This window comes from Humulus lupulus, chromosome 8 (genome assembly GCF_963169125.1).
Source record: "Humulus lupulus chromosome 8, drHumLupu1.1, whole genome shotgun sequence".
NCBI lineage: Eukaryota > Viridiplantae > Streptophyta > Magnoliopsida > Rosales > Cannabaceae > Humulus > Humulus lupulus.
Genome location: NC_084800.1, coordinates 173,656,632 through 173,676,764, shown reverse-complemented (window position 1 = coordinate 173,676,764; position 20,133 = coordinate 173,656,632). Strand labels below are relative to the sequence as shown.

The window sequence follows — 20,133 nt, the reverse complement described above, 5'->3', positions numbered from 1 at the left end:
TCAAAGCTGAAAACTTAACATGAGACGCATATCATCAACATATGTTTGAAGTTGATATTCTAGTACATTTATATCCATTGTAGAAAAATCACATGGATAAAGTTGAGCAAGACGGATTAACTTTCCCTTGTCAAAAGTAGAAAATGAATTAGCTGGAGATAAGCACGCTAAACAAAGTAACAACTCAATATTAGCCTCATTAAAACGACTAAGCTCTTGTAGCTTTAAATCTATCATTGTATTGAAAAAATCAACACAGAAATAGTGAAAATTTGTAAGCTTTGGAGCCTTGCGTCGTGATTTCCCTTGAGTACAATACATATGATTCATATCAAGAACATAAATATTGAACTTCATACAAAAATTAGAAAATTCTTCTACTAAAGAATCCCATCTATTGTCTTTCGTCATTTGTAACTGTTTCTTGCATATTTTGACTAAATCCATTGCATGATTCACAATATCTTGATCACCTTTTTGTAAGACTTGTGACAACTCATTTGTGATCCCAAGAATATTCTTCACCAAATGTAAGCTCAAGGAAAAATTATATGTTTGCACCATTTGTAACATAATAGATGCTTCATATTTTTGCTCACTATTCAATCTATCATTTGTAATTTTCTCAAGCACATCAATAATAGATGAAAACATGATAGTAAAGCTTACCAAAGTACCATAGTGTGATCCCCAGTGTGTATCACATGGACGCTTAATTCCACTTTCTTGATTTTGGCCTCTTCCACTCAAAAGGTATCCATCGTTTAAGGCTTCGATGACTTTGAGAGCTTGTTTTTCCTGGAGAATGTCACGACGCTTAGATGAGGCTCCAACAACATTCACCACTTTAGACACTACGGTGAGAAAAGTACCTATTTTTTCATAAAAATATAAATCGTTATATATATTTATAAAATTGTTTATAAAAACAAGTATTAGTAGAACATGAATAAAAAGGAAAATACCTATTGTGACGCCCTGGTTAACCCAGAACAGTTACGGTGAACGATGAACCATGAATTTAACTCGCTACCCGAGTTCTTTGGTTAAAAAAATGTGCTTCTAGGTGTTATTAATAGGCTAAGGTGGAAAATCAATCAAAAGGAAATGATATATTTTATTTAAAACATAAAACTGTTCATGGGCCCATAAAAACATTTACAAGTTATTTACAACTCAAAATGATCATTACAGTTTCATATATACAAATCCGCCGACCTAAGCAGAAAAAATAGGGTAAACCCCCTAGTTCCTCTGAGAACTCCTTGGCCGTGGTGGTCAAGCGGCCGCATATGTACACAACACCACCTAAGCTCTCCACTCAAGGCTAGGTGAGCTTTTCTTTCCATTTACCTGCACCACATAGCACCCATGAGCCAAGGCCCATCAAGAAAACACAATATTGCATAAATATAATATCAACAATGATCATAATAATCATTCAAGACTCTCAGTCCAAAATAAAGGAGTGAAAATTGAAAAGTCACTAAGGTGGTTTCCGTTCCCTTTAGCCATGTGACGATAGGGTCACCTAGGCTTTACAAATAAGTGATAATTTCACTAGCTTATCATGATAGGTGCTCGATGAACTAGTCACCAATATAACCTATCGCATGACCATAGAGTCATATCCTTGGGATCCTGCTCCCTAGCCATGTGACAAGCAGTCACCTAGGCCTTAGGCCCTGGCTCTGAGTAACTAGTCCTAGACTAGCCAAGCGCTTATAAGTTTCATTAACCTTAGGGTCGGTCCAGCATTAATGCTCCGAGAGTCATTCAACGCTGATATTGATTAGATCTAATCTTGTATCGGCCCTGTGTTCAGGACACTTATGCTGTTTCTAACTCTCAGGTCAGTAATATGCGACCAATGCTGACCCTGACTAATCAATGCCATACACAAATAAGAAATATTTTCTAAGCATTTAATATGCAATCAATGTCCACATTTAATAACCAACATTCCTCAACAACAACCACGCATGTCATGTACACAGGGTGTCGTTTTCTTACCTCTGATTCGAGCGAGAGTTAATATAAGAACGACTCTTGAGAATGATCAACCTTTAAGTTCCTTAGCGGTCACCTAGTCATAACCAAATATGGGATACCATCAATAAATTGAATAACAAGGGTTCCCGAACCAAGATCTAGCCTCCAGGACATCGAACCCCATTAATTCGGGTAGTAGGAACGTTCGTGAGGCCTAAAACAGAGTTCCCATGATCAAAACACCCAAACGACCTCAAAACCACTCAAGAGCCGTGGCCCTAGAAGCTTGAGCCGCGGCCCCCAGTCACACAAGGAGCAAGGGCCGGGGCGCCCACTACCCAGTGTCGCGGCGCCCAGCATGCCCAAATTCCTCCACCAGCTTCTTCGAGCTTGGGCCGCGGCGCCCAAGAATAGGGTCGCGGCCCCCACCTTGAAACCAGCCATAAACTCAATTTTCCCCATCCTAAACCTTCCAAAAACATACCTAAACACTTCCAAATCCAAAAATCAAAGTTCCCAAACATCCCAATGATCCAAAATCATCAAATCCCGAGACCCAAACAAACCAAAAACTCAACGATTCACAAAGTCCAATTGAAAGCTTAGAAACTCTAAAAGCTCAAAACTTAAAGCATAGATTACCTTTGATTGGGTTGTTTCTCGTTAAATCCTTCGATCAAGAAGCTTCTAATCTTTCCTCGGATCGCTATGCCTCGATCCTCGCTTGATTCCGACTCCTAGAACTCAAGATTTCTTCAAAATTGCCTCGAACGGTAAAAGGAACTATCAAGAAGAGAAAAAGTGTTTTCTAATGTACGGTTCTGTAACGACCCCAAATTCACTAATGAGGCTTAAGGGCCTTGATTAGTGTGCCGGGAGGGCATTATTGGGTTAAATGTGATTTGAATGAATTTATTGATTTAAATGTATAATTGTATGATTAAAATGCTTGTATGATTATATTGGTGTTAATGTGATATAAACACGGTATCTGTAGGAACCACATTATTATGTGGGTAGGTTTGCAGAGCATGACTCGAGGCGATCCTAGGGCTAGATAGAGCTTAGCAGTTGATTTTGGATAAGTCAGGGGTATTTTGGATATCGGGTAGTTATTTAGACTATCGGGTTATGAAAATAAATATATGGAGATATATTTGAGGTTAGGAAGTCTAGGTGGGAATATTGGGGAAAAATATCGTTTTGGCCTCAGGGGCGTTTCCGGCACCTCGAGCCTCGGGATCGACTTAACGGGATAAGGTTAGGCTAAAGTTTAAGGAAAACAATAGAACATAAAATTAGACCGACCCTTTATTCAGCCTTCTCTCTCTCTCCTCTCTCAAGGGAAACACAAGAAGTAAACAGAGGAATTTGGAGGATTTCAGCTGGAATTTGGAGGATTTCAGCTGGAATTTAGAGTATTGAAGAGAGGATTTTGAGGTTTAACTCAAGGATTATCCAAGGAACTTAATCAGTACTGAGGTAAGCATTGAATTCCCTTCTTTGTGGTTAGAAATTCTGAGTTCTAGCTGGATGATGAGATAGTTACAATTTTGACATTTTAAGGTTTAGTCTAAGCTGGAAGCTTGGGAATTAGCTGGGAACCTACCTGGATTCTACTTAGAGAAGGAGCTCAGCTGAGGAGGTAAGCTATAACTCATGGTGTAGAAGCCTAAATTCAAGTTTTGCCTGGTTGGTTTTAGTGTTTGAAGTTCTTGAGTTTCAGAAATTGGAAATGGGATTCTAGTAGGTTTTTGGGTTGGATTTCTATTGGGATGTGTTGTTAGAATCATGATAAAAGTGTTGTGATTAAAGGGTTTTGAATTGGGGAGCTTTGGGATGGCTTTGGATGAGGTTTAGATGTTGGAAATGGAGGGATTTCTGGGTTCGAAGGGAAGGGCCGCGACTCTATTCTAGAGCGCTGCGACCCTAGGATGAAGATTAGCTATGAGGGCTCGGCCAAGGGTGAGCGTCGCAGCGCCCAAAGCAAGGGCTACGACGTGTGTCTTCTTTCAGGCATGCCCTTGGTTATATTTTGAGGTCAGGGCCGCAACTAGGCTTCAAGGGTCGCAGCCCTTAGATGCTCACTTGAACATTTAGGGTTTTAAAGCACGAGAATTGAGCCTAGAGTGCTCGAGATCAATTTCACCACTGTGCTTGGTGGGATTCGATTTACGAAAAGTTAGTTTGTACTCGAAAAACCTATATTTGAATATTAATGGAACCCAATATCTTGGTTGTGACTAGGTGATAAATGCTAGGGCTCGGGAATGGATCGTGCTTGAAGAGCGTTGCTCGTAATCAGTAACCGTAAAGATTAAAGGTAAGAAAACTGCACCTGTTGAATATATGTAATGGGACTAAGGGTTCCCTATTGTGTATGCTTGAAAGGATGGTATTATGCCATGCAAGCTAATTAGTGAACCAACGACCTAAGGGTGCCAAGGGTTACACTAGCGCACAGGGCGCGGCTTGGCCACTGGTAGCCAAGGACAGGTTAATATGCACTGAGCTTGGTTTAAGCGGGTTGGAGTCAGTGGGGTAAACATGGGGTACGACCTAAGTTGTCAGCCCTGATCATTATGTGATATGAATGTTATAATTGATTGATTGCATCCTTGATTCTGAATATATGCTGAATGGTTAATGTGAATTATTTGATGAGAGTTCATGCTTAGTGAATTTACTATATGTTATTATTGTTTGTGTTGCACATTATGTTTTCTTGCTGGGCCTTGGCTCACGGGTGCTACGTGTTAGGAAAATATTGTTTTGCCTCAATGGAAATGATTATAATATTACAACTCTATGCAATAATATTACAAGTAAATATAGATTGATTAAATAAGGTTACAAATTATAACTGGAAATACAAATAAACTAAAGAAAGGAAGAAGATGATGATGAAGAAGAGAATAGTGAGAATACAACTCTAAGCAAAAGATTACAAGTAAAATAAAGTGTTTAGACCAAATGAAAAGATTACAACTCTTAAACAAAATATACAAATAAATAGAATAAGAGAATAAGAAGGAAAGCAATAAAAAGAAGAACAGAAACACAATCAAACTCTCACTTACACAACCTAAGTGAAGAGGATTGGGGATCACCAACTTGAACAAGGTTTAAAACCTTTGTCCAAAAGCTTATTTCCCCCTAACTCAAGCACTAAGGGATCTCTCTCAGATATTGGAAAAGCTTTCTTGAATTATCAAGCCTCAAGGTGTTTCTAGCCAAGTGCTCTAGTGGATAGAAAAGTTGTGTCTTACAAGTGAGCTATAGGCTCCTATTTATAGAGTTTAGAGACACCCTTTGAATGTCAAATTCCACCAACCCCCATGGCTGTTACCAATGTTTAATTGGATTAATATGGAATTAAAAAAGAGATTTGGGAGTTATTTGGGTTTTTTGAGCCGTTTAACAAATATTGAAAAAACTGAAAAATTGGTCAGTTTTTTGGCCTGTGGCCGCGGCCAGAGACAATGGTGGCCGCGACCACTGGTCTCTGACCCACAGGCCGCAGCCACTGACCAATTTCAGCACAAAAAATTGTGTTGTTTTTCCAAACGGTTCCAAACCCTCCCAAATGATTTTGTAACTCCCAAAACACATTATTGGGGTTAAAATCATATCTCTAACAGCCATATCACATATGGCTTTATGAAATTCATCTCAATATTGTGTAACAACAATTTACACAATAAAGGGTAATATTTGGAAGTTACAAATTTGTAACACCAAATATGTTACATTATTTGGATATATCTTATATATCTAAATATTGTAACTCTCTATTATATGTTACAATATGTGACACACTTTGTCACATTTATTTAATCTAAAACATTCTATTATAATATAATATAATTTTACATTATATTATAAAATAATATAACACTACGTGGTGCAGGTAAAGGCAAGGGAAAACTTGATCAGCCTTGATTTGGAGAGCTCTGCGAGCGGAATGTACATGGCCAGCTGCTCAACCACCACGGTTGAGGTTTAGGCAGGGACGCGAGACCCAGAAATTGTTCATTTTGACAGTTGTCTATATTTTGGGGAGTTTGTAAACCAAATTTTAAACTCTGTTCCTTTTGGGATCCCATGTATATAACTGCTTAATTATATAAAATGAAACTTTTGAGACCAAAACCTTTTTAACCCTAGTTCATACATGTTTAGTGACATGTTTTTAAATTATTGACTTGATTAGCAAGTCTTGCACCTTTATAAGTACACAGTGTAGCAGTCTTGGCTATCCATGGCGTTACAGGTTCTATCTGACAAGCTACTTCAGGCTTAAGTAACCTAAAAAAAATGTTAGGAGTGTGTCCTAAAAGCATGTAAAAGACATTTGTTATTTCAGTGAATAAATAAATACAATGGTTTATTATTATTTTTATATTTGGATTATTAAATTATTGTTTGAATAATTTTGTAAATATTAGAAAAATTCCATATTCATTATTGAGGATGTGATCTTGTATTAGTACGAGAGAATTAAGATCACATGAATGAATAAAAATGGTCAACAACAACAAATTAAAGTTAAGGAATTCTTTAATTGGGGTTGTAAGTACGGTTTGCTGGGTATCATGATGATACAAATAATCTAGATTCTGATTATTGATGTGGTAAGCATCTCGGTAAAGGTGCTTTATATAATATGATTATATATGACATGGACCGATATGAATAAAAGTCTTTATCCAAAAACCCTTTAACAATAAAGACTTGTAATTCATATCATAACTGGTGATCATTTATAGATCAACCTAAATCCTGAGTGTTCATAAACTCCTGTTCATGTTTATTAAATATTTTGATTCATTCGTTAAGGTCTCTTCATAGAATGAGGCTAATGACTTTTGTTTTGGATATTTAATATCATGAATGGCTAGGAACATGTATCAATAATACAGAATCTAATCTTTCCTAACAGATTGTATATTAGTTCCCTTAAGGGTTAATTCTGGAACTGAATGATTTTGAGCTCAAATCTATAATTAGATTATAGATTAATTATTCACTAGTGAATTAATGGTAATAAGAAGTAAATTAGAATTAAATTAGAAAGGTAAAATGGTAATTCTTCCATTCTAATTTATGAACTAATTAATTAGAATGTTGAACTATTGTAAGATGGTCATATCAATGGATAACTTAGAATAAGATTTCTGTAAAAGTATATCTATAACATAAAGAGTGCAATTCTTAATTTATAGTGGAGAAATATCATAATTAATAAATTAACTATTATAATTAAATAGTTTAATTATTTAGTTACAATTTATTGGAGCTTAATGCTATAGATCTATGGTCCCCGAAATGGCTCAAACAAACACTGACAAATGTAAATACAAAAATGGGCAAAATGACTTATTTGATAAGTAAAATATTTTTCTATGCATTAAACATAATTATGTGTAATTAATTAATTATTTGATTTAACAAAAATATAATTAATTTTGAATTAATTTATTTTTGGGATTTTTGGTATTTAAATAATAAGAAATTTTTTTGGGAAAAATCACATGTCATCCCTGCCATGTGGTACACGTGTAGCACAGTGCACAGACATTGTGCTGCACGCATAAGAGACTCTGAGTAGTTTCTTGGTTCCACAATTTTAGTTATTTAAATATTAAATAAATAATGAGATATTGTAATATGATTAAAATATTATTATTTAAACATAATCAGATAACTGATTAGTTATTTTCAAATTGTTTAAAATAACTAACATTTTATTTTTAATATATTGGATATATTAAATATAGGATATCAGTTTTTCAGAACGTAACTTTTCAAGGATAGAAAAATATCGTGAAATCTCTCTAAGAGAAAAAGAACAGTGATACAAGCATAGGTCACTGTTCTTCACACACTTAGGTCCTAACTTTATCAAATCTCATGTGTTGAGAACATCTGATAAATAGATTTTGCCTATTATTTTGTATAGAGAGCCCACACTCGTTCTTTGTGTGTTGAGAACATTTTGGAAGATCTTGGTGTGAGATCTTAAGGATTTTATCCATACAAAAAGATAGCAGCAAGGAAGGACCTGAGGTAATTTTCGATTCATGTCTTTGATTTAATATATATATATATGTATGTGAAGAAGTAGATCTAGAAATCTTGTGGGGTTAAATTAAAAATTTTAATTGTTGTTCCGCTGCATATAATATTTGATTTGATCTATAAAAACCAACAATAAAACCTAATGCTCGGGGTCCCAAAAACATCCACGAGGACATAATAGTCAAAACTCCCAGAATTTCCTCCTGATCTCAATAACTCCCAATTTATAATCAAATAAACATTCTCATTACTCAATATCCCAACAAATGACTCCGTTATGACAAAACCGCTAATTTATAATATAAGACCGTCTCATGCCGAATAGCTCGAATATATTTCTATAATAATGGGATCTCATCCATAAATCACAATATGCACCCAAAATACACAAATATACCCTCAACGAGTCAAATTACCAAAACACCCTAACAATCAAATGTGGACCCACATGCATGCATTTAACATCATATTATAATATAATTCACATAAACATGCATATAATCATTTTATGGCATAATTAAACAATTATGGCCCTCCTGGCATACTAATCTAGCCATTAAACCGCATTAGGGATTTCAGGGTATTACAACTATCCCCTCCTTACAGAAATTTCGTCCTCGAAATTCCCCTGAACAACTCGGGATACTGATTCTGCATATCTGACTCCAGCTCCCAGGTCGCTTCCTCGACCTTGATGTTCCTCCACAACACCTTAACCAAAGGTATCGTCTTATTCCTGAGGACCTTATCCTTTCTATCAAGTATCTGGACTTGCTGCTCCTCAAAGGAGAGATCTGCTTCAAGCTCCAAATCTTCATAACTCAAGACATGAGTCACATCAGATATATACCTCCAAAGAGCTGAAACATGAAACACATTATGCATGGCTGACAACACTGGTGGCAAAACCAACTTGTAAGCCACCTGACCAATCCTCTCCAGGATCTTAAATGGACCTACAAATCTAGGGCTCAGCTTGCCCTTCTTCCCAAACCTTCTCACTCCTTTCCATGGAAAGACTCTAAGGAAGACATAGTCTCCCACTTGGAACTCCACGTTCCTACGCTTGGGATCTACATAGCTTTTCTGTCTACTCTGAGAAGCGAGCATCCGAGCTATAATATTCTCAATGGCCTTACTGGTCCTCTGGACTACCTCAGGACCCAAGTATCTCCTTTCACCTGTCTCATCCCAATGAATGGGAGATCTGCACTTCCTACCATACATCATCTAATAAGGTGCAACTCCAATGGTAGACTGATAACTGTTGTTGTAGGAAAACTCTATCAAAGGTAGATACTTATTCCAAGATCCACCAAAGTCCAGCACACATGCCCGTAGCATGTCTTCCAATATCTGGATTGTCCTCTCAGATTGCCCATCTGTCTGAGGATGATAAGCAGTACTGAACTTCAGTTGTGTACCCATGGCTTTCTATAAACTCCCCCAGAACTTGGAAGTAAAAGTAGGGTCACGATCTGACACGATCGACCTCGGCGCTCCATAAAGGCGCACAATCTCTCTCACATAGAGATCTGTATACTGATCAATTGTATAAGTAGCCTTCACTGGCAAGAAGTGAGCTGGCTTGGTGTAGCAATCCACTATCACCCAAATAGAGTCATGCTGACCAACAGTCCTGGGTAAGCCCACCAATAAATCCATCGTGATGTCCTCCCACTTCCACTCTGGGATATCCAGAGGCTACAATAACCCTGTCGACCTCTGATGCTCTACCTTGACCTACTGACATGTCAAGCACTTAGCCACATACTCTACTACATCTCTCTTCGTCCCCAGCCACCAATACAACGATCTCACATCCTGACACATCTTTGTGGTGTCTGAATGCAAAGAGTAAGGTGTAGTATGAGATTCATCCAGAATCTCTCGCCTCAAAGCAGTGTCTAACGAAACACATATCCGCCCATTGTATCTCAACAAGCCTCACTCAGACACTGTATAATCTCTGGATGCTCCAGCCAAAATATCCTCTCTGATCTTGATCAACTGTGGATCACTCAATTGACCCTCCTTGATTCTCTCTAACAGTGTAGATTATAGTGTAATATTAGCCAACTGGCCCACTAGCAACTCTATACCAGCTCTGGTCATATCATCTGCTAATTCTCTGGCTATCAGCCTCGCACCATAAATCTGTCTCGGACCCTTTCGGCGTAAAGCATCAGCTACTACGTTGGCTTTTCCTGGATGATACAAATTCTCACAATCATAATCTTTTACTAACTCCAGCCAACGCCTTTGTCTCATATTCAAGTCTTTCTGAGCGAAGAAGTATTTCAGGCTCTTGTTGTCTATATAGATCTCACACTTCTCTCCATAAAGATAATACCTCCATATCTTTAAAGCAAAGACCACAGCCGCCAACTCTAAATCATGAGTGGGATATCTCTTTTCATACTTCTTCAGCTGACGAGAGGCATAAGCAATTACCTTTTCTGACTGCATCAGAACACAGCCCAAACCCTGATGAGAAGCATTACAATAAATCACAAACTTCTCTTGATTTATCAGAAGACTCGGAATCGGAGCTGTAATCAATCTCTGGTTCAGTTCTTGGAAGTTGTTCTCACCTTTATCTGACCACACAAATTTCTGACTCTTGCGTGTCGGCTCAGTCAAAGCAGTAATAATCTTTTAGAACCCTTTCACGAAATGCCTATAATAACCTGCCAATCCAAGGAAACTTCTAACCTCAAAAGTATTCTTTGGCCTTGGCCAATCTCTGACCGCTTCAATCTTTGTTGGATATACCTTAATCACCTCCTTACTGACAATGTGCCTAAGAAAATATACCTGAGATAAACAGAACTCACATTTCTTGAACTTTGCAAACACTCTGTGCTCCCTCAATCTTTGTAGAACCAACCTCAGATGATGTTCATGCTCTGACTCAGACTGAGATTAAACCAGAATATCATCGATGAAAACGATCACAAACTGGTCCAAATAATCCTTGAACACTCTGTTTATCAGATCCATAAAAGTAGCAGGGGCATTAGTCAATCCAAAAGACATGACTAAGAACTCAAAATGCCCATACCTGGTACAAAAATCAGTCTTCGGTATGTCTCCCTCCTTGACCCTCAACTGATGATAAACAGAATGAAGGTCGATCTTTGAGAATACCTTCTTACCTTGCGACTGATCAAACAGATCATCTATCCTTGGCAAAGGATACTTGTTCTTAATCGTTAGCTTGTTTAGTTCTTTGTAATCAATGCACATCCTCAGAGAACCATCTTTCTTTTTCACAAACAGAACTGGCGCACCCCAAGGTGAGAAACTAGGTCTGATAAAACCCAAATCTAACAGCTCTTGCAACTGTACCTTTAATTCTTTCAACTCAACTGGGCCCATTTTGTAAGGTGATATAGACACTGGCTCTGTCCCTGGTGCCAGTTCTATCACGAACTCTATCTCTCTGTGTGGTGGCAACCCTAGCAAATCTTCTGGAAACACATCCAGGAATTCACAAACAAGTCTGGTCTCACTGGCACAACCTGAATGGTATCAACCACACTGGCTAAGAATCCAATGTAACCTCCTTGAAATAGATCCCTGGCCCGTAAAATAGATATCATAGGTATATGAGGTCCATGCATAGTACAAACAAACACAAAAGGATCCTCACCCTCAGGCTCAAAGGTGACCATCTTCCTTCTACAATCAATGTCGAAGTCAATCATAACCAACTCTATCAAATCCACTGATAACTCTCTACCCTCCACTGTCATTGACAAAGATCTGACTCATCTCCTGGATACCACTAACTCTCCAGTGGGTAAAAAAGTTCCAAACCCCACAGCATAAAAATCACAAGGTCTACACAGTCTATCAATAATACTACTAGAAACAAAAGAATGTGTAGCACCAGAATCAATCAAAACATTATATGGGGTTCCAGAACTAAGAAGCTGACCCTTAACTACTGAGGGAGAAGCCTCAGCTTCTACTTGTCTCAATGCAAACACTTGAGCTGGGGCCGAGCTTTCCACTTTCCTGGGCAATCCTTTCTGAGATGACCCACTACTCCACATGAGAAGCAGACCCTTGCCCTACACTCTCCCAAATGTTGCCTCTTGCATCTAGGGCATTCATGATAAGACTTCCAGGCTTCATTACCACCTGGACGACCCATTGAAACACCACGGGGCCGCCTATCGGGACCTGGAACTGGGAAGGTATCAGGAACCTTCCTCTTCTGATCATTGGGGCCTACACCCCTACCAAAACCCACAAATGGAGGACCTGTCCTCCTAAACTCCTTTCTGGCTGCACTGTCTCGTCAAATCTTGTTCTCTGCACTCTCAGCTGTGAGTGCCTTCTCAACCACATGTGCATAGGTAGTAACCCCACCCACAATGGCAATACAAACATCACGGGCTAATCTGGGCTGTAGCCCCTGAAGAAATCTCTTCCTCCTGGTCCCATCAGTGGGCATAAGATCCATGGAAAATTTTGCCAAACGATCAAATTTCAAGGCATACTCAGTGACTGACAAACCTCCCTAAATTATCCTGATGAACTCCTCTGCCTTTGCCGCCCTGATGGAATCATTATAATATTTCTCATTAAACAAAGTCTGAAACTCTTCCCAACTCAGGGCATTAACATTTCTAGTCTGGGTAATAACCTCCCACCAAATTCGGGCATCCTCCCGAAACATATAAGTGGCACAAGCCACCCTCTCATTACCAGTCACCCTCATGAAATCTAGGATGGTGGTAATCATACTCATCCACTGCTCCGCCTTGGCATGATCTGCACTGCCTTCAAAAACTAGAGGTTGCTGCTTCCTAAACCTCTCATAGAGAGGCTCCCATTTATTACCAACCTCAGGCAGCTGCTGGCATCGACACAGGAGGTGCCTCTGATACATTGGCTACTGCAGGTGCTTACTGCTGTCTCAGGAGATGAAGTTCTTCTCCCTGTCTCAACACTGTAGCCTGCAGATCACTAATTAACTGCTGCCAATTTGCAGAAGCTGGCTGTGGAATCTGTCCTTGGTCATTCTCTTGACCCTAATTATTATTATTCCGGCCTTGATCGCTCTGGCCAGCTGACATATCTATTTGCCCTGGATTCATTCTTATTAGCTTATACCTTGTTGAAACAATAGTCAATACACCCAGTCAGGTAGTAATAACTAAACCTCTTGCCGCCTTACGATCCAAGAACAAGCAGATAATTATCATATTCCATAGTCATACAAATATACAAATAGATACATGATTATAGCATTTAGCACTTAGCATGTATCACATAATAATTCACAATCAGTAATACTAATAAGTATGTTCCAACAATTTCAATACTATTTAGCATACGGTTGCTGAGGATGCAATATTCAGAGCACATGTCTAACATGGTGTCTCATGTATACAGGTAAAGCAAATATACTATATTTAAGCAGTTATACATATAACTACATAAATAGTTACCAAACCATGAATCGAGCTTCACTTCAGTGATGAGTGTACATGCCCAGCCAGTCAAGGAATAGTATGGTGTTTAGAGAAAGAAAGGGGAGTTCTGACTCCTGATTCAACATAAATTATGAAATTTTATCAAGGGTTAGGCCAGAGGGCCTATAAATTGATCTCACCCTAGTAGGGGTGATGACTTATGGGTATTTCTGGAATCAGGAATGAGACAATGATGTGATCATTGTAGTCTAGGCAGACCCTGAAGCCTCCACAGGGTTGTGGTGCAAGCAGGGGGCTAATGAAAGTATGGCTATTAAACAAGATCTTGTGGAACAAGATTGTTACCCTCGTAAGAGTTTAGTCAAGGAGTAAGTAAAAGCGGTGGACCTTGGAAATTATGGTCAGAGGTACGGGGTTTACTGTCTGTTGTGTTGGGTAAATTTCGAGGATGAAATTTTTATTAGGAGGGGATAGTTGTAACGACCCAAATTTGCTAATAAGGCTTGGAGCCTTGATTAGTGTGCCTGGAGGGCAATAATTGTTAAACTGTATTAATTTATGTGAATTTAATGAATATGTGGTTAGAATGCATGTTTAGGTGAAATAAATATGCATGTGGGCCCCATTTGGTTGTTAGGGGCAAATTGGTAATTTTAGCCCGTTGAGGGCATAAATGAAATATATGTGATGTAGTTCATATAACGGTGATATATTTGTGATGCACGTTCTGAGACGGTCCTAGGGAGCTAATTAGTTTAAAGTCACAACGGGATTAAATATTCGGCTCGGGAGGAGCCTAAGGGTATTTCGGGAATATTATCAAGTGATCGGGAATTATTGAATAGCAATTAGCAATAGCAATGGTTTAGACATGTCGGGAGTAAATGGGGATTCTTAGGTACACTTGAGGATTTAGCGGGGTGAGTCAAAAGACAAGATTGCCCTTGGAAGGGTTTGAGAAGTAGAGTTAGCCTAAAGGGTATTGAGGTCATTTTAGGCAGATGGATAAGCTCAATTTGGGAGCTGGGACTCTAGAATTAGCTAGCAAAATAAGATAGAAGAACAAAAAGGGAACCTAGTCTCTCTGTCTCTCTCTCTATCGATGCTTTCTTTCTTTCTCTCTAAGGTGACTGGTCTTGAAGGATTCTTGGTTAAAGTTCAAGGGATTCAAGGCTGGGAATTGGGGGATTGACTCAGGCTCAAAGGTAAGTCTTATCCAGTATCTTGATTGTGTTTTGCAGAGAAATAGTAAGGTTAACAGCTGATATGTGTGGTTGTTTGATGGATTCTTGGGGATGAAGCTTGCCTAGGTTCAGTTTGGGAATAAGAGGGATTTGCTTGGAGTTGGACTTGGAGAAGGCTCAGGGGCAAATTTCTATTTGTGGTAAGGCTTTTATGCATCTCTGTTATGAATTAGCTGCTGTGGTTCAAGTTTCTGGTTTGTTGATTTAAGTTTTGTAAAGTTTTAAGCCAATTTGTAAATTGGGGATTTGATTGTGTGTTTAGGCTTGTTGTTGGTGTTTCTGAGTTGTTAGAGGGTCTGTGTGGGGTTTTGAATTGAATTTGGGACTTGGGTATGCTTTGGGGTTGATTTGGGAGTGTTTTGGCTCGGGGAAAATGCAGGAGGAAACCCAGAATTCTGGGTTCGCGAAGGGGCTTCGCGGCCCTATTCTTCCGCGTCGCGGCACAGGCATGCATCAGGATCAGGAAAGGGTTCTGGGCACCGCGGCCCTAGGCAATTTCTGAGAGTGTAATTTTGCATTTTTGTGCTTTTGCTTCGGGGGCTAGGGGGATGGCTCCAATACATTGTTTTAGGGAATTAGAGGTCCTGAGAGCTCGGGATTGGTCTGGGAGATGTTTTCAAATCGGTTAGTAATGGGGATGCTACTTGTGTGTTGTGACTAGGTTCTCAGAGAGGCTCGGATTAGAGGACCGTGCTCGAGGGTTCAGTGCTTAAGAAGCTCGGGACACAGGTAAGAAAACCATTGTCTTCCACAGAGCTTGAACGCAGGGCTGAGCCCTATATGATTGTGTTGCAGGGCGTAGCCCTTTGATTGGTTTGCTCATAATTAGTATTTGCTTTATTATGATATGTATGCATATGTGTAAATGTTCGGCCAGAGCCAAGAACAGCGCAGGCCAAGTTCGGCAAGGCCGGAAACGGTAAGGGACCGAAAACGACGTTAGGCACATGGGGTGCAAGGCCGAGAGCGGCAAGGGGCCAGGAGTATTGTTTAGCACATGGAGTGCGAGCTACTAGGGCGAGACCCTAAAGGATACCTAGGATATCCTCACGGTGTGGACCATGAACCCAGGGCATGGTAAAGCACCTGGGACGACATGGTCGTATGTGTTTAGCCTATTGGTGGCCTGATTATGTGCTAAGTGTTTGTTATGCATATGTTATCTGCTTGTCCGGGTTTTCTTGCTAGGCTTCGGCTCACGGGTGCTCTGTGGTACAGGTAAGGGCAAGGGGGAAAGTCAACCAACCATGAGTACGGAGAGCGTGAAGCGGCGCGTACATGTTTGGCCTGCCTAGCTGCCATAGCCGATGGTTTTTTGAAAGATGAATGTATTAAAACCTAAATTTTGTCGTCTAGTCGATTTGATTTGTAAACCATATGCTGTAAATATTTCCAAACAGTATCTTGGGATCCCAAGTGTCAAACACTCAACGATTTATAGTAAATGGAATTATTTTCAAAGTTTATTTCACTGTTTATGATTTAATTACACTTTTGACCTAAAACCTCGATTAACGAGTTAAGTGCACGTTTAAAACTCACTTAGTAACGAATCTAAGGAAGTAGGGCGTTACAAAGTTGTAATGCCCTGGTTACCCCAGAACAGTTACGGTGAACGGTGAACTATGAATTTAACTCGCTACCCGAGTTCTTTGGTTAAAAAAAAACGTGCTTCTAGGTGTTATTAACAGGCTAAGGTGGAAATTCAATCAAAAGGAAAGGATATATTTTATTTAAAACATAAAACTGTTCATGGGCCCATAAAAGCATTTACAAATTATTTACAACTCAAAATGCTCATTACAGTTTCATATATACAAACCCGCAACCTAAGAGACAAAAATAGGGTAAACCCCCTAGTTCCTCTGAGAACTCCTTGGTCGTGGTGGTCAAGCGGCCGCATATGTACACACCACCACCTAAGCTCTCCACTCAAGGTTGGGTGAGCTTTTCTTTCCCTTTACCTGCACCACATAGCACCCATGAGCCAAGGTCCAGCAAGAAAACACAATATTGCATAAATATAATATCAACAATGATCATAATAATCATTCATGACTCTCAATCCAAAATAAAGGAGTGACAATTGAAAAGTCACTAAGGTGGGTTCCGTTCCTTTTAGCCATGTGACGATAGGGTCACCTGGAATTTACAAATAAGTGATCCTTTCACTAGCTTATCATGAGGTGCTCGATGAACTAGTCACCAATATAACCTATTGCATGACCCCTGTGACAAACAGTCACGTAGGCCTTAGGCCCTAGCTCTGAGTAACTAGTCCTAGACTAGGCAAGCGCTTATAAGTTCCATCGACCTTAAGGTCGGTCCAGCATTAATGCTCCTAGACTCATTCAACGGTGATATCGATTAGATCTAATCTTGTATCGGCTCTGTGTTCAGGACGCTTATGTCGTTTTTGACTCTCAGGTCAGTAATATGCGACCAATGCCGACCCTGACTAATCAGTGCCATACACAAATAAGCAATATTTGCTAAGCATTTAATATGCAATCAATGTCCACATTTAATAACTAACATGCCTCAACAACAACCACACATGTCATGTATACAGGGTGCAGTTTTCTTACCTCTGATTCGAGCAATAGTTAATATAAGAACGACTCTTCAGAAAGATCAACCTTGAAGTTCCTTAGTGGTCACCTAGTCATAACCAAATATGGGATACCATCAATAAATTGAATAACAAGGGTTCCCGAACAAAGATCTAGCCTCCGAGACATCGAACCCCACTAATCTGGGTAGTAGGAACGATCCCAAGGCCTAAAACTGAGTTCCCATGATCAAAACACCAAAACGGCCTCAAAAACACTCAAGAGTCTCGGCCCTAGAATCTTGAGCCGCGGCCCCCAACCACACCAGGAGCAAGGGCCACGACGCCCACTACCCAGTGCTGCGGCGGCCAGCACGCCCAAATTCCTCCACCAACTTCTTCAAGCTTGTGCCGCAGCCCCCACCCAGCAACCAGCCATAAACTCGATTTTTCCCATCCTAAACCTTCCAAAAACATACCTAAACACTTACAAATCCAAAAATCAAAGTTCCCAAACATCCCAATGATCCAAAATCATCAAATCCTGAGACTCAAACGATCCAAAAACTCAATGACTCACAAAGTCCAATTCAAAGTTTAGAAACTCTAAAAACTCAAAACTTAAAGCTTAGATTACCTTTAATTGGGTTGTTTCTCGTTAAATCCTCTGGTCAAGAAGCTTCTAATCTTTCCTAGGATCTCTATGCCTTGATCCTCGCTTGATTCTGACTCCTAGAACTCAAGATTTCTTCAAAATTGCCTCAAACGGTAAAAGGAACTATCAGGAAGAGAAAAAGTGTTTTATAATGTACGGTTCTATCTAACAAGCTACTTCAGGCTTAAGTAACCTCAAATAAAACCTAATGCTCGGGGTCCCAAAAACATCCCTGGGGACATAATAGTCAAAACTCCCAGAATTTCCTCATGATCTCAATAACTCCCAATTTATCATCAAATAAATATTCTCATTACTCAATATCCCAATAAATGATCCCGTTATGACAAAACTGCTAATTTATAATATAAGACCGTCTCATGCCGAATAGCTCGAATATATCTCTATAATAATGGGATCTCATCCATAAATCACAATATGCACCCAAAATAGATAAATACGCCCTCAACGGGCCAAATTACCAAAACACCATAACAATCAAATGTGGACCCGCATGCATGCATTTAACATCATATTATAATATAATTCACATAAACACACATATAATCATTTAATGGCATAATTAAACAATTATGGCCCTCTCGGCCTACTAATCCAGCCATTAAACCGCATTAGGGATTTCGAGGCATTACACCTATTAAGTCATGTTTCTTTGCCACACCCAGGAGTGCTAATTGTAGTTGATGAGCAAAATAATGGACAAAAAAATCACATTCATTCTCCTTCATGATAATACTTTTCAAACCATTAAACTCTTCACTCATGTTACTAGCTCCATCATACTCTTGACCTCGTAATTTGGATATGCTCAACCCATGCTTTGAAAACAACTTATCAATTGCTATCTAAAGTGAGATCGCAATAGTATTAGGAACATGTTCAATACCGATGAATCACTTAATCACACACCCTCTCTTGTCCATATAATGAAATATTACGACCATTTGTTCCTTTATGGATACATCACGAGATTCATCAACTAAAATAGAAAAGGCAACATCTCCCATATCTCTAATAATAACATTAATTGTTTCCATAGCACAAGCGTTTACAATGTCCTTCTGAATCTTTGGCGAATTTAGTTTAAGATTCTCAGGAGCATTTTTTAAAGCAATGGCTCTAACTTCGTCGTTATGATTAGCAAGAAACGTTAGAAATTCGAGAAAGTTACCTTGATTATTAGACTCTTGGGACTCATCATGACCACGAAATGCAAGACCTTGTCGTACAAGAAAGCGAATACAATCAGTTGAAGCAATTAATCGAACACGGTAACTTATTCGATCTTTGATGTTCTTCTTTAAAAAAAGGTGTTCAATTTGCTGTTTTCCATCTATTAAAGCTTCACATATTTTGTAACACTTGTAATGACTACTATTGTGATTTACGACATGGGCTTCAAGTAGGCTCATTTTCTTCCAATTTGAAAAACCCTCACTAACAAATGTGTTGCCACCAGCTTGTTTTCCAATGCTTGATTTAAAAAGATAGCAACACAGGAAAAATGCATAATTCTTACTTATGCTATATTCCAACCAAGTAGAAAATTGATCAAACAATGCAATGTTGAATCGACGTTCCTTTGCTCCATAGAATTTCTTAGGAAATTCCTGACTTCTTGGTTGACAAGGCCCTTGCTGTAGATAATTTCTACGAATTTCATCTTGAATATTTGGGTGGTAATTGGAAATTGGTGGTCGCAACGCGGGATCGGTAGGAAGATTAGTCATATCAATTGAACTTGAAGTACAATTTGTTTTTTAATTATCAAAATCTACTTCAGGAAAATGTGATATAATTGAAACTTTTGGTCTTTTTGAATTGTCTACCTCCACCTCAGGAAAATGTGACACACTTGAAGCTCTTTTATAATATTTTTCCATATCTGTGTCAAATATAACTATAAAATATCAAGTTTATATAATTTGCATTCATGTGTATGCTATATATGCAAGGACACACATTTATATTAATTAAAAATATCAAATAAATATAGCACAAATTTTTATATATAATTTGTATTCTTATGCATACATGTAATTACACATTTATATCAATAAAATTATCAAGTAAAAATAAAACATTTTTTTTACATAATTTGTATTTATAACTTACATATATATGTTGATGAAAATAGCA

At 38.8% G+C, this 20,133-nt stretch overlaps 1 protein-coding gene across 1 annotated transcript; it reads right to left on the bottom strand.

Moving 5' to 3' along the window:
* On the bottom strand, positions 1-19,724 carry LOC133796268 (uncharacterized). Its single transcript, XM_062233742.1, has 3 exons — positions 18,957-19,724; positions 18,707-18,839; positions 1-872 (listed from the first exon to the last, which is right to left on the bottom strand). Exons 1-3 carry the CDS (start codon positions 19,722-19,724, stop codon positions 1-3), a joined length of 1,773 nt encoding a protein of 590 aa, XP_062089726.1.
* Between the last annotated feature and the right edge of the window lie 409 nt (positions 19,725-20,133).

Bases quoted from the DNA above. Each gene is read 5' to 3' on its own strand.
- LOC133796268 (XM_062233742.1), bottom strand. From the start codon at position 19,724: ATGACTAATCTTCCTACCGATCCCGCGTTGCGACCACCAATTTCCAAT. The intron at 18,840-18,956 runs GTATCCATAAAG...ATCTCACTTTAG, and splicing joins TAGTTGATGAATCTCGTGAT to ATAGCAATTGATAAGTTGTT. The intron at 873-18,706 runs GTGATTTTTTTG...ATGAAAAAATAG, and splicing joins TATCATGAAGGAGAATGAAT to GTACTTTTCTCACCGTAGTG.